Source organism: Camponotus floridanus, unplaced genomic scaffold (genome assembly GCF_003227725.1).
Source record: "Camponotus floridanus strain SB8 unplaced genomic scaffold, Cflo_v7.5 scaffold120, whole genome shotgun sequence".
Classification (NCBI taxonomy): domain Eukaryota; kingdom Metazoa; phylum Arthropoda; class Insecta; order Hymenoptera; family Formicidae; genus Camponotus; species Camponotus floridanus.
Window position 1 is genome coordinate 475,928 of NW_020229238.1, and position 16,396 is coordinate 492,323.

Consider the following 16,396-nt stretch of genomic DNA (forward strand, 5'->3'; position numbering starts at 1 on the left):
TTTATTTTTGTTACAAATCTTAAACTGTTAATGTCACGAATCATTTTAACAAGTGTTTAAAGAGAACAGAAAATTAATACGGGATATAAGGAGAGTGTTGAATCATTTATAATATATTTAAATATAATAAAAATATGATTCTTTCTTTCTCTTATATAACATCTATTACTATCTTTCTTATTTGCTGACAGATATATTTGTTTGTTCATAGAGATAAATATTTTAATTAAATTTTATATTAAAAATATAAATATAAACCCAGTCAGCCAAGTCTGCTCGAACAGACTTTGTCAAGAGCTTGCTACAAATTCTTGTCACCAGAAAGGCCACAATTTGCGTACAAGAGTTGCTATTACAAATTTTGATAGCAAATTGGCGGCAAAAACCGAACAAAGCTTGTTGGCAAAACCTGACAACAAATTGGCAGCAAAAAGTGAGCAAAGCTTGCTAATATGTTTGACATCAAATTGTCGACAAAAATCAAACAAGATTTACGCAGAAAAGTTTAACGGCAAATTGGGAGCAAACCTTGACATTCCGAAAGTTAAATTTAAATTTAACGTTTACAGATATTTAATTTTTAGTTTCCAATTTTTTCTCTTAAATAACTAAGATTATATATGTGTAGAAAAAATTTTATTTTAATTTATAAACATAATATTAAATTTTAACATTATGACTAATAAAAATTTTGCATTACACTTTAAATATATGCAAAAAATAAGGTATAATAATAAATATATAATAAAATATAATATATAATACATATAATACGTAGTTTATAACAATATACATTACATATGTTAAAAAAAAAAATATATATATATATACATATATATTAGCTTCTATAAAATAAAATAATTATTTAAAATTTGGTCAATACAAATCGAAAATTAAATGAAAATTGTCACATTTTCCGTTCTTATACACATACTAGTTATCTTCGATGAAATTGTATTATATATGTGTGCTATTTATATAATCTTATATTTATATACATATACATACATATGTATGTATATATATATATATATATAATATAAATAAACAAGTGGATAAAAAAATGATAGATTACATCCCTCGCTTCATATAGATTTCCTTAATTCCAAATTGGAATCACGGCATGCTTCTTGAATTTCCTTTGTTTCGCAAAACGTCGTTATTTCAGCCTCGTTAGCTCAAGTGGATATGTTGATATGATTATCCTGACATGTTTTCACATATGTCCTTTAGTCGGCAGAGAGAAAAGGGATTCCAAATATGAATTTTAATTCCTCCAGAGAAAATCCAAAAAGGAACACATTTCCATTTGTTGATTTCAATTGTTTCTGGCCATATGTTCTATTAAAAGTCCATTTATACACTTGCCTGTTCAAAAACAGGAAAAAATTATTGTTATTCGTGTCATGTTAATGTTTTATCATTTAGATGGGCGCGCATTTTTTAGCGCATGCGCGGATGCAAAATATTTTGCGGTTGTCAAAGACAACAGAGAGAAGACTGAGAGGTGTCATGACCTGTTTTTAGATGATTCCTGGAAGCAATACTCCCTCTATGGACATTGAAAACGTGGACGTAAACTACAAAGCCAATATCCATGAATGTTAGAGGGTAATATATAATGTGCACAATTTCTGGTTTTGTTCCGTGCTATGTGTACGAAATGCCGGTAGCACCAATGCTTTATAACAATTAGATACTTATGTAAATTGTATGTAAATTGATAATAAATAAATTATTCAATCGGGAAAGATACTGTAATATTCAAAGATAAAATAAATATTTTTCTAGACTCATTGTCATATTTATATCTTTTCATTTACAAAACACAAAATGCCTGTGAGATAAAAACATTATTAACCGTCATTTCTATAAATCTTCTTAAGCAACAGTAAACTGATTTTTGATATTTATCAATCATTTTTTTAATTATTTTAAAATTTAATTATTAATACATGTATAGAATTTGTCAAATTAATCACTGATTCTTTCGAAGTTATTATAATTAAAACTCGAAAAATATAGACATTGCAAAATATTTTAAGTCTTTTCCTTTATATAAAATATAAAGAATTCATATGTTCCACTTTAATATAGCTAACATTATTTTTATATATTTTTATTATATTTTTCATTCCGATATATTTTTATGCTAACTACATATTACAAAATATATGACAAAATATAATACCAATTTAATATAAAATATAATTCAAAATTAAATACTAAATAATTTATTACATGGAATAATTTATTACACGAAAATGTCCAAAATACGTATAATATAAAATTTATAAAAATTTTTACATAGATTAGACGATACTGATCAGCAAAGATTAATTACGCGAATTTATTATTAATAATAGATATGCAATAATAGAATTTAATAAGTTTTATATAACGTAAATAATTGTGATCAAAAGAGTCATTAATAAAATTATTGATTACGAATACAGTACTCACTGTCCGAGTCAATTGCGAATTTTTATAAGATAAATCGCGATTCGAATTCACGAGAAAACGCGACAAATAAATAAGTCGAAAATATGTGAAATATTTGATCGCAATACGTATAATTTCTATAATATAATAATTAAAGCTCTCAATAGACACGTGCGCGATATAATTATTATCACGTAAATATATAAAATCGGAAATATTTCGACAAACATTTGAGGTCTGTAATGTCTGTGAATATGCAATTCACCGATCGATTTTGTTACGTCCAGACCCTTGAAAGGTCGGAGACAATCTGGAAGAACGTAACCTACTTACCCGGTGACACTTTCGGGCGTGTGTATGGATCGGGTCGAGCGCACTGTGCTGGGGCCTAACACAGGTCAGTGACCAGAATGGTCCCTTTAACACTGTGAGTGTCTTAGGCCGATGCGCTCGTTAGTCCCTTTTCGGTAAGAGAATCTAATCTCTTTTACACGGGACGGGACCTTGTGCGATATTGGAAATAAAGAGATGAGTGTGGGAAGATGTAAATAAATTTATCCCTTTATTATAAATTAAAATTTATTCAAAATTATCATTAACGGGTTTACAAGAACATCTTTAATGTGCGAGTAGTGTGTGTGTGTGTGTGTGTGTGTGTGTGTGTGTGAATATGTAAATTCGCGGGTGTTACATTAATATGGAGGACATCAGCCAGGAATAAATAAAAGGAGTTGAGGAGGCTATATCCTGGCTGGATTTTACAATTTTCCTATTTAAACAAAAATCTAAAGAAGTATTTCAGGGAAAGAACGAAGGTCAAAGGTCATCGAATTGGATGGTGGACGGAGGGAATTTTCTTATATATAGAATAGGGCTTGGATGAGGACGGCTAATGGTAAAGGTGAACCGGGGAGGTACCAGGGTATTATTGAGTCGGGAGGGGCAGTAGTTAGGTAATGTAGGAACTCTTCGTGGTCCACGTCACCTGGACCCACGCAATAAGATCCTTCAGGGATAGGGATATCGAGGAGGGGGAACTGGCTTATAAAATAGTTTAATTGATCGGGATGGGAAGGTTCAGGGGTAGGATTCGGGAGAGGATATTCTGATGGGGACTCTGGGGGGAAGTCGAAGGGATGGGAGGTCTCGTCAAAGTAAGGAGGATATCCTACGAAATCCTCCGGATCCTCAAGGAACTCTGAGGCCTCCGACGAAGAATCGGAATCAAGAGTAATTATAGGTATACGGGATTATATGGGAGACGAGGATCGGGGCGCTAATAAAGGTTGGGGAGAAGAGGGAGGGGAAGGCTCGGGAGAGATCGGGGTAGAAGATCTGGGAGGTGATGCAGAGAGAGGAACAGGTGTACTGGGGGAGGAAATAGGGGAGTAACTAGGTGGAGGGATCGAGGGGGATCTATGAGGTGAGTGTATGCGTGTGCCGTTAACGGGGGTGAAGTTATTAATGTTGCTAATATCTATTCTATCGGGGAGGTCCGCCGTGGATTGAGGATGTTGCCTCCTTAAGAGTCTGTTGCGACGATTCCGCCACCGTAACGCAGCCCGCCGTTTAGAGGGTGGCACTAATAATAATTTCGCGTTTAAAAATAACTTAGGAATGCTCGAATATAACCCTTCCAAATTTTATTATAAATGTCATTCGGTGAGGATCATTTCAAATTAGATGAACTAGGAATTAGTTCACAACGATTCTACTTCTTCTAGATTGTGCACTTAAATGTTAGATAAAAGAGAAAATATATAATAATAAAAAAAAATGAATTCAAACGGATTGGGGTGTCAATGGAGGTCGAAGGTGAACGAGGAAATGTTCGTGAATCGCCTTGCGGAGATTCACAACGAACAAGGAAATGTTCGTGAATCGCCTTGCGGAGATTCTCAACGAACGAGGAAATGTTCGTGAATCGCCTTCCGGAGATTTTCAACGAACGAGGAAATGTTCGTGAATCGCCTTGCGGAGATTCTCAACGAACGAGGAAATGTTCATGAATCGCCTCGCGGAGATTCTCAATGAACGAGGAAATGTTCATGAATCGCCTCGCGGAGATTCTCAATGAACAAGGAAATGTTCGTGAATCGCCTTGCGGAGATTCTCAACGAACGAGGAAATATTCGTGAATCGCCTTGCGGAGATTCGCAACGAACAAGGAAATGTTCATGAATCGCCTTGCGGAGATTCTCAATGAACGAGGAAATATATAAAGGAGGAATGAACCGGAGAACAAGATTCAAATAGCTGATTCGAAAATGAAGACAAAACGAAGATAATTATCGTTATTGTTGATTTAGGTGGTAAATAAAAAAAATGATCCTTTCCATTGACAAGTTAATCATGGAAGGTAAAAAAAAAAGGGGATACTAATCGGATGAACTTACTAATTGTTGAGTGCGTTGAAAAAATTTGACTTAGGCCGGACTGTGAAGCTAGACCTCAGAATTGGATTAGCAGGAGCGTCCAGAGGACCTCAGGGATCACACTCACTTCGATTTTCGTTACTTGAACTTTTTGATTAATATATATATATGCTTTTATATTGCGAACTGATGCGGAGAAGGGCAAGCCGAAAAAATTCTTGAGATTAACTGCATGTCCGCGCTCTCAGCTCATGAATTTTAAAGGCTCGTTAATTTTTTGCTCCTTCTCCCTTCTGGATGGTGGGAATTTCTTTAAGCAATCAAAAAATTTTTACTATTCCCTTCTTAGGGATCAAGGAGTTAGATTTTTAGGAAGAGAGGGTGTCTTAGACCTCTAATTGGTTAAGCCCTTTTTCTTAAGGTTTGACTTCACCATCCAGTAGAGAGTGGGAGCGACCTGATTTCCTTATCTCCTACGATTTGATTGAGAATGGCCTATTGATCCAGCGCACGTGCGATATTAATTTTATGGCTCTGCTCATATTTACCTTTTGGTCAATTTCCCGATCACCAAGGCTCTTATTTCAAAGTCTCTGAGACGACCCATTGATACGCATGGATTGAATTTCTTATATTTCCGAGGCTCGTAAATTAAAATTTTTATTTAAATTTTCTTAGCGCTATCTCGACTGGCCACTCTGCTTGTTTATCCGAGTTGGGTTTTCTTTATTTTAAATTCAACCCAATCGTTGATTACTTCTAAGAAACATTTCGATGAAAGAACAGAATCGTGAAGTCCATCGGACGTAACAATTTACTTGCGAATTTTTATAAGATAAATCGCGATATAAAATTCGCGATAAAACGCGACGAATAAATAAATAAATGGATAATATTCAGAATATTCAATTGCAAATATACGCGAGTGACATACCGGTAATCCGATAAAAAAAGGAGCGATTTTAAAAATGGAGAACGATTAACATCTTATTTCTACATCAGATTTCACAAGATCAATCTGCGAAGAAAAGTTAAGTGATCCATTGAACGTCGGAAAATTCACTGTAGAAGAGAATAAATCCTGGATCTTCCGGACTATTCCCGATAGCAATGATTTTAGTAATAAATCAACGACAATTATCCCTCGTCATTATCTTCAATTCACGAAATCGATGTACACATCAGAAAACATGTTCTTTCATTACTAAGAAATATATTTCTTTATTAAAATTAAGTTGACATAACCTTTGTTATTGAAATGTGATTACGAACGATTATATTAATAAATAATAAAATACATGCATTATTGGAGTTTGTGTTAAATGTGCGAACACATATAATTTGGAGTACCGTTTGTGCGCGCGAGACGAATCGAATCCGATATCAGTAAGATTTAAAAAAATTTAATTCAAACATTCTGCAAAATAAAATTAATCAAATAATTTTAAACGATTAATTCTAGATTAATTTACTAGATTCTTATTCTTATAACGTTTAAATTAATAATTTTTTTTCTTTAAATCAATATCTTACTGATATAGGGATATCCATTCGATTTATCTCGAAATTTTTAAGTATTCGCACATTTTATGTAACATTTATGTATAATTTAACTTATATATATATATATAACATTATTACAAATTATAAAAATATTTTGGATACGTGAATTTGTGCATGTATTTTATTATATGTGCATATATATAAAATGGTATATACCTAAATGGTATATACCTAAATGGTATATACCTAAAAACTAATATTTCAAAATGGCGATGGACATCCAATACCTGCAAATAGTTTCTTAAAAGAAACTAAAAATTAATGTTAATATCCCCAGCACCTAAAAATAATTTTTCAAAAGAGACAAATTATATTAATTAAAAATATATTCGTTTGTAATCATTTTTATCAAAAAAATTATACAAATTACTTACAATATGAAATTACTTGAAAAATTAAAATTTATACACAACGCTATATCCATATTTAATCTACTATTAAATCTTTCTGGCATTATATATATAGACAATAACATTATCAATAATGATAAAACATTTTTAAAAAAGAAAAGAAAAGATACATTTCTCTCGTCTATATATATATATATATATATATATATATATATATATATATATATATATATATAATTTAATTCGACGTTAAAGAAGCGTATCATCATTGAATTACTATCGAAATCATTGCTTTCGGAAGTTGCCAGGAAAATCTGGAATTAGTTCCTTCAATCTTACAATAAAAATTCCCAAATTTTAACAGGGTATCGGACTAGACTTCGGAAATGGATCTCACAAGAACCGATGAGAAATAATTTTCCATGATAAAAGTCGTTTCGACTCCTCGGCGGTACGAGCCACGCAACTTTCATTAACATTTATTTAACGGAAGGAACAATGATAACTCTTTTGTCTAGTAACGCGAAAAAGAACGCGAGTAAAACACGGTGTTTGGCAATGATAATTTATTAATTTATTTATGAAAATTTTTCGGCTATATTATTCGCGTGACGACACTCAAAGAGTAAATTAATGGTGCTCCGTTAAATTCCTTTTCTAGACGCGATCGCAATCGATATTGAAAAATTATTTGCTGTATTAAAATACTCTTATATATTTCAATATGACGAATGGACAATAACCCTGTTCGGTCTTGATGATGTAAACAACGCGCTGGTGTTCATGTCATACAGCCTTGGTATCATTCACACAGCGACACTCGAATAATAAAGATATAGTAGTACGAAATACGTATATATTGTTAAATTAATTATTAGTTAAACGATTATTGTATCATGACTTTAAATTATATTAAACTTTCGAACGTATAATTCGTATTAATATACATGTACCGTATATATATAAAATTAATTATTATTTATGTATATTATTTTCAAAATAGATATTATGCTTATTATTTTTTCATTTTCTCGATAGTATATATAATTCGTACTAAAAATCATATAATGCATGTATAAAATATTCCAGGTTTAACTTTAACACATTTAAAGTATCTATAATAAAGCATCTATAATATTTTTGTTATTAATTAATACTTTTATATAGAAATATTTTAATATTTTAGAAAATATTTTTAAAATAATATAATTATTTAAATATTTCGTATATAAAAATTAGCATACTCTCTTTATTTTTAATTACATTTTTTTTAAATTTATAATAAAAGAAAATATTTTTTTGCTAGTTTTACATTTAAAGTATTAATACCAGAGATAAAAGATCAAACAATTGATTGCGCGTAATAATTAGTTTTACAAAATGAATTATTTTGTGTTTTATAAAAAATAGATCTATAAAGAGTATTAATTGATTATACTTGATTATACTATTTAATTTTTGACATATTGTTTTAAAAATAGAAGTGTGTGACAAGAATTAAAATTATAAATTATCGTTTTATTGTGATCTTTATAAGAATAATTGTTTCTTTAACAATACTTAAAAATTAAGTGTATTTATTCGATGTTTTATCTCTCTCTCTCCATCTCTCTCCCTTCCTCTCTGCCCCCCTCTCCCCCCCCTCTCTCTCACTCAACTTTCTAACAATCTAAATACAATTCAAATCGAGAACGCGTGATAAAATAATCGAATGATAAAGTCACGTAGTTAAAGTTTTGCGAGGTATATTAATCGTTTAATGAATAATTAATTTATACTATAAAATATTCGTATAATTTAATTTATTCCACGCATATATACATAAATTATCAATAAGACGATGTTTGACTTTGACAATATAAACAGCAGCGCACTATTATTAATATGTTACGTAATGTTATTAATATGTTAGGTATGTAATCTATCATTTTTTTATCCACTTGTTTATTTATATTATATATGTATATACATATATATATATATATATATATATACATATGTATGTACATGTATATAAATAGCACACATATATAATACAATTTCATCGAAGATAACTAGTATGTGTATAAGAACGGAAAATGTGACAATTTTCATTTAATTTTCGATTTGTATTGACCAAATTTTAAATAATTATTTTATTTTATAGAAGCTAATTTATATATTAGAAGCTAATTTATATATATGTACACATATATTAATTTTATTCAAGGTTTTCTTACTTTATTATTCTATTAAAAAATCTGTTATTTATATTTTTATATAATTTAACACAAATTATAAAATCTTGTAAAATATTCAGCATTCGATTATTTTATCTCTACATTTTTTTACAAAATAATAAAAGTAATCAATTGGTATAAAGAAAATACACAATTAAGAAAAGTTTTTAAGAAAAAGTATGCGGATGCACATTGCAAATTCATTTTTTTTTTTAAATTAAGAGAGAGGAACAAATACATATAATATTGTTCTTATTAGATAAACTCTTTCTGCAATAGTTTGCTTTTCTAATTAATATTTCCTATAATTGATATTTTTCTGTAGAAAAATTATGATGATATTGTTTAAGAACTTGTTCATTGTGATGCACTTGTTCAAGACTGTAACAATTGTTGCTCATCGAAATTGTAAAAACAAATCTACGATTCTGACAGAATCGTTTTAGCAGCAGTCGTATGATCGTCTTCTTACACATAAATATGATGGAACCGATATCTTGAATGATGTCCATTATATAAATACTAATAAGGTCAAAATATGTTGGAACAATTTTATACAGCTAAATGTTTGATATTGTTAATGAAATCGATTTTAAGGCCATTAAGGGAAACAACATGATAAACAGTTTCAGATATAGCTTGAATCTGTAAGTAAATATATGTTAAAATTATAATATTTCTTAAATATTTCTTAAAATTATGATATAATTGTTATTAAAATTGTTATAAATGAACATATTCCAAGTAACTAATACGTCATAAAAATAAATATTTGCCGCAGAAAAACTATAGTTATTTTATTTAAAAAAAAATTTCTTTTAGGGAAATCTTCATGCTAAGTGTTTCTCATTTTTTATTTAATTCTTCGTGTTTCTCTCAACTAGCAACCAGTCAATGCTGTATCATAAGACGAGGGCGTTGTAGTAGGAAGTGGGAAGCGATTAGCGGCGCGATTAGTGCGCGATATAGTGCGAAGGAAGACAGTCAGAGAACATATTGCGTGCAAGTTTTATTCTTTAATTTAACATAACATCACAAAAATGATTTGTGTCAATTATTAACAATAGAATAAAGTGTAGAGTAAAATTAATCATTGTGGAATGACATTTATTGGAACACTTTCACAAATTTTCTACACAAAATTTGGTCCTTCGAGTCGAATATTTCGGCTATGAACAAATAACAAAAAGCTGCAGATCAAAGAGCAATAGTGTGTAATCCGCAATCAACGGGACAATTGCGCTATTTGTGAAAATTCTGATATTTCCCATTACGCAGTCCAAAACACAGGAAGGTAAGAGAGAACTTACTATTAATAACCACCATTTATATTTACGAATATATCATTGTAAACAACGTTAAAAATATCTGTTTCAGAATTTTTTTGAGCTTAAACCATATTAGCCATATTCTTTCGAAACGACTCTTCAGTTCAACGAAACAAAGAGCAGGTTATTGGATGTCTAACGTGTATCCTCACACACACACATTTCATCAGGAGCTGCAAACATCTCTCTTAATTTAATAAACACACCAACCGAAAAGGAAAACTTTATCGTACCAATCCTTTAACGGAATAGCCTAAGTGTTTATTATACATTATAAATCGGTAACGTATAATCATGGCGAATATGGAAGCGATAACTAGACTTAAGCGAGCGCGCGGTGCAACAAAGGGTCAATTGACGCGTGCGTATAATTGGATTCGAGCTTTCAACGTGCGAGATCATGCAATCGAAGAAGTCGAGATTCGATTATTCGTAATTGAAAAAGCTTGGATGGATTTTCGCGAAAAGCAAGACGCGCTCATAAATCTCGATCCCGCGTTTGAGAACGATGGTGAATTGGAGGCGGTTGAGGTTGATTATTATGCAGCAACCGCGGCCGCGTCAGCAATTATCGCCACAAAACAACAACAAGCCAATCAACTTCAAAATACTGTCCTGAATTTCCAAAACACAAGTAATCGAGTCAATCCGATAAATGAAATAAAGCTCCTGCCGATAAATTTACCATCGTTCAATGGATCTTATGATCAATGGCCGAATTTTCGTGATACATTTAAAGCTATAGTCGACGAAAATAAAAATTTCTCGGATATTAAGAAACTGTATTATTTGAGATTGGCACTGAAAGGTGTAGCTGCCAAAATCATTGCGTCAATAGAGATGTCTGCCGAAAATTATCAAGTCGCGTGGAAGCTTCTTGAAGGACGTTACGAAAATAAACGTGTACTTGTTCATCATCACTTACAAGCATTAATCAAATTCCCTGCGATCCAAAAAGAATCTCATTCATCGTTGCGTCAACTACTGGTTACAACGGAAAAGCACGTTCGCGCTCTTAAAAAACTCGGTCAACCCACAGACCAGTGGAGCACTATTCTTGTGCATTTAATGACTGCAAAATTTGATAATATCACGAAGCGTGATTGGGAAAGCAAGACTTCTTCGAAGGAGATCGCAACGTATGATCAATTCATTGAGTTTACAAAGAGTAGATGTGTCATGCTAGAAACAATGCATCTCAATAAGCCTCAAAGAGACAAATCGTCAAACAATATCATCAACAAGACTAATACATTAAACAAGAAAACAATTGCTGCAGTTTCTATTGAGTCCAAACCGGACATATGCGTAATTTGTAAGGAAGGAAATCACAAAATTTATCAGTGCCCATTCCTTAAGTCAACTCCTCAAGCTAGAAGCAAGGAAGTGAAAAAGTTGAAGGTCCGTTCAAATTGCATGAAAGCCAGACACACTCCCGAAATATGCGGATCCAGCCCCTATCGTTTATGCCATAAAAAACACAATACGTTCTTACATTTCAATAAAAACTAGTATAAAATTAGGTAAGGTATAATACGACATCAGGTTATATCAATGAATCGGAAAATTTATCAGAATCTTTTCAAAACGTATAACACTATTAAGACTTGAAGCAGAGTGGTCACACATCTGAAAAGACAATCTGGCTGACATTCTATCCAGAGACACGCAGAAAGTCTCAAGAATTTTCAACTATAATGGACCAAGCTTAACTTCAGATCGTCAAGAATGACCTAATAAATTTGCTTCGATATCGAATAAACAAATCCCGGAAATCAAAAGCCACACCAATATCTTTCACTCCACTTCCTCAAGACTTGAGTTATTCATCAAACTTTCTTTTTCTCGTTTTAAATGTGTCGCCGCATATTGTCTACGATTCAAGAACAACATACTTAACAAATCAACGAGAAAGACTGGATTCTTATCAGTGGAAGAATTAACGAAACCACAATATTACTCATACAAATTGTTCACTCCAAAGAATTTGCAGCAGAAAAATCTAATCTAAAAAAGAAGCAAGAAGTGCATAATAGAAGTAAACTTATCACTTTAACTCCATTCCCCGATTCAAAAAGTATAATTTGCATAAGTGGTAAACCTGATCATGCCAATATAGAATTTTCGCAACGCTATCCTATAATATTACCTACAAAACATCCATTCACAAAATTAATTATTTAAGATGCGCATCTTCGGCAATTAAATCTTGGATCACAAGGTCTTTTAGCTCACTTGCATCAAGCATTGGATTATTTCAGGACGACAGGCTATTCGTGTTCCCCGAAATTGACGTTTATTCCTCCGTATTCTCCACATATGGGAGGGCTCTGGGAAGCCACAATTCGGCAAAGACTCATCTAGAAAAGATTGTAGATATTACATTACTAACCTTTGAAGAACTTAGCACGATTATCGCTCAAATTGAGGCAATATTGAATTCACTATGTCTAATTTCAGATGATTCTCAAGACTATTCCGTGCTTATATCTGGACATTTCATTATCGGCGAATCATTAAATTCATTTTCAGAGCCCGACCTAAGCGATGTAAAAAAAATATACAAAAAATATACAAAACATATACTTTTGCTTATAATTTTCACAAATAAATTAATAATGTCATTAATAATTATATTAATAATGATATATACTCACTAGTATACCAACGTAATGGACTAAATTTCCTTCTCCAATAATACAGTACAGTTAGAATCCGTAACAATATAGAAGATACTGAGAATGATAGGACTTCCCCAAGCAAAGATAGAATATATAAGCTTCTTTCTGCTTTGCGATTTCATATTTTTTTATAACGAACGAAAATCTTTGCGAAATATAATTTACATTTTACATTTAGACAGTTAACAAGTAACAAAAATTAAGATACACAAATATTAAAATTTAAATTTAAAAAAAATATGCTTTTGGTTTAAGTTATTAAAAATTTATCCCATATATATAATTAAAAAATGATTTATTTACAACCTTTCGACACATAAATTATCATATGTTGAACATATATTGACGTGTATTTAACTAATATGATATCAATTTTGATTTAGCAAAAGGTTTCATTAAAAAATTAAGAATCCGCTTTTGATAAAGAAAAGAAGTCTTGTATAAATTGTATTGTATAAAAAAAATTAAAATAATATTAGTTTAAAATTGGAAGATGTTACAAAAAAGGAAAATTGCAAAAGTGTTTTATTATATTATAAATTATTTTACAATCTCTAATATAATTTTCTTAATAATTCAAAATGTTATTTTAATAATATTTCTCTTTTAATTAGTTTCATATGCAGTTTTATAAAATGAGAAGCAATTTTCTGTTTTAAAAACAGAAGATTAATAGAAATTATCAATAAAAATGTATATGAATAAGTTAGAGAATAACTAAAATTTTTATTTCTTAAATGAAGTATTTGTTTTTGTACATACTATCGATCAATACGACACGACATGACGAAATATTTGTTTATATTAGTGCAAAATCATGACATTATTGCTTATTATTTTTATGTATTGTTATAGATATTATATGAATATGTATTTTTATTACATATTACAGGTGAATATTTTCTCGCGTTCAATTGTATAATATAATTCTATGTAAAACTTAATTCATATTATATAAATAAAATATATTATTTATATATTAGTTATATATCAGTTATATTAGATAAAGTATAATATGAAAAATATATTTGACAATTTACCTAAATGTCCACCACATATCGGAACTTATTACACCTAACCAGAAGTAACTCGCTAAAAAGCAGAAATAACTGGAAAAAGCTGAAACAATAAAATAGACAATGTTTAATGTAGGAAATGTACTTTAAAATGTCGCTAATTGATAAGCCGTTATCTTTATCTGTGAAAAAACAGATTTACTTATTTTATACTATGAATTTATAATATTATAAATAATATTATAAATATAATATTATAAATAATAAATATTTACATTTTTTTATACTATGAATTTATAACATAATAAACAATATAAGTGTAAAGAGTATACATTAACAAATTCAAATAGCGAGTGTAAATTTTATTAAAATGTCGCTAATCTGAATAAATGTCACTGTATCTCTGTATATGAAAAAAATTTTAATTTTTTAAAAATAACAAAAAATAATATAATTAATAAGTACATGTTAATATTAAATTAAATAATAATTTAAGGGACACATAATTCTACAGAATTTTAATAATATTATTAGAAAAATATTTATTCAAATAAATTCAAATAAATTATATGATAAAGTATAAATCAAAAATTCACTATTAGTTTTTGTCTTTTCAAAGTTTTAACAATTATATATGTTTTATCGTTAGAAAATAATTAACAGTATACACCAATCACAGTTTAATCTATATAATGCATTGCCTGCATTATTATATGTTTTGCCTATACTGTACCGCTTATAATATAGATGAAATATAGTTTATCTGTCATGATTTGCTTTATAATATCGGCTGAATTTGCAATAAACAACAAACAGCTGTATATAGGCAGCACGAAACTATGTATATTACGAAGCTCTAGCAATATAGAGTTTATTAAGAGAATATCATCAGCACATAGCATATATATACATAGCATAAATACTATCAGATATAGATACGGCAACTCAAATATGTAATATTTATCTTTAATTTCACGTTGTGAAATGTGAGAAATTCAAAGATAAAATACGCTCTTTCACTGATTTTCTTGAAAATTTCCAAGCAGGTAATCGCATTAAATTGGATATCATCCATAGTAGCCAATAGAATGTTGGGTGGACGAATATGTCGAAATCAGGAAGATACAGAGATCCGTTTTCAAAAAACTCGTACTTGTAAAAGTACCAATAGTCCGGATAAAACAGTAAGTATATATTATAGTTTCTTGACACAATTTCTTGATGGTCAATTGCAAATGTTTATTCATTCTCTTTTCGTTGTACAATATAATATGTTTTGAGTAATTCGAATAATTCGAGTATGTGCTTGGAAAAATATATTCATTTTTTTCAGAAATGCAATCGCCGTTCACCAAGCGATTGCCGAGAGGACAACAGAACTGAATGCAAGTTATATTGTCACATTTTTCGTGTGGAACGATGTGATTTTCAATATTATTATTTATTTTGTTTATATCATAGTTAATATGATTATATGTCTCCTCCTATATTGTCCTCTTTGTTGACACTTGTGAAGTTTCACGGAGTCGTTGAAGATGAAGTGAAAAGTAAAATTATGCAAAACCAAAATGCAAAATTTTCACATTGTCAACAATTTATGAACTCAATTTTTTTTTTTACAATTTTTCAGCAATTTCTCAATCTGCTATGTTATGACTACAGCGAATTTTTCAAAATACGCATGATATTGTTCGTCTGCCATGGTAAAGTCACAACATCATTCTCTTTCTAAAGACAAAACTTGCAAAACTACTTATTATAAAATAAAAGATACATTTGCGCGAATAATAAGATGCAATTATCGACAATAAACTTGTTAATGAAACAACTTATCTATTGTAAAATATACTGTATATACAGGATACTTCGCAGAAAAGAACTTTATTGCTAACCTACAGTTTCAAAAATACTATGATATTTAAGAATTTTATGAAGCCACGGATAAATAATGAAAATTTTTTTATTTATATTAAATATATATCATATGATTGAAAAATTTATCTCGAAAAACAATGAAAAAATCATAGTTACGGATGTAAAAAAAAATTTTCTTCAATTGTTTATCTCACATTATAGATGATATATATCTATTTAAATGGAAAATATGGAATTTTATGCAAAATCCGGTTTGCAGTTATTTATATTTCATGTACAATTGGAGGATTTACATCCGGAACAATTAATTAAAGACATATTGGATTTTTAACATATTGGAAATAGAATGATAGCACAAATAATGCCGAATATTTTTGATTAATATTTTTTATTTTTTTTACGCCCTTAGTTAAGATTTTAACAAATGCATATACATTTACATATGCATATACATTTTTTGCAAGAAAAAAAACGTCATGTATATAAAAAAAATACTTTTAAAAAATCTAACATATATTTTCCGTAGAAATAATGTAAATTTTTTTAA

General features: G+C 29.8%; 1 protein-coding gene across 1 annotated transcript; it reads left to right on the forward strand.

The window, feature by feature from the left end:
- The first annotated feature begins 9,924 nt into the window (after window positions 1-9,924).
- On the forward strand, window positions 9,925-13,124 carry LOC105254672. Its single transcript, XM_011263497.3, has 2 exons — window positions 9,925-10,243; window positions 10,327-13,124. Exon 2 carries the CDS (start codon window positions 10,572-10,574, stop codon window positions 11,787-11,789), a length of 1,218 nt encoding a protein of 405 aa, XP_011261799.1. The 5' UTR covers window positions 9,925-10,243; window positions 10,327-10,571; the 3' UTR covers window positions 11,790-13,124.
- The last annotated feature ends 3,272 nt before the right edge of the window (window positions 13,125-16,396 follow it).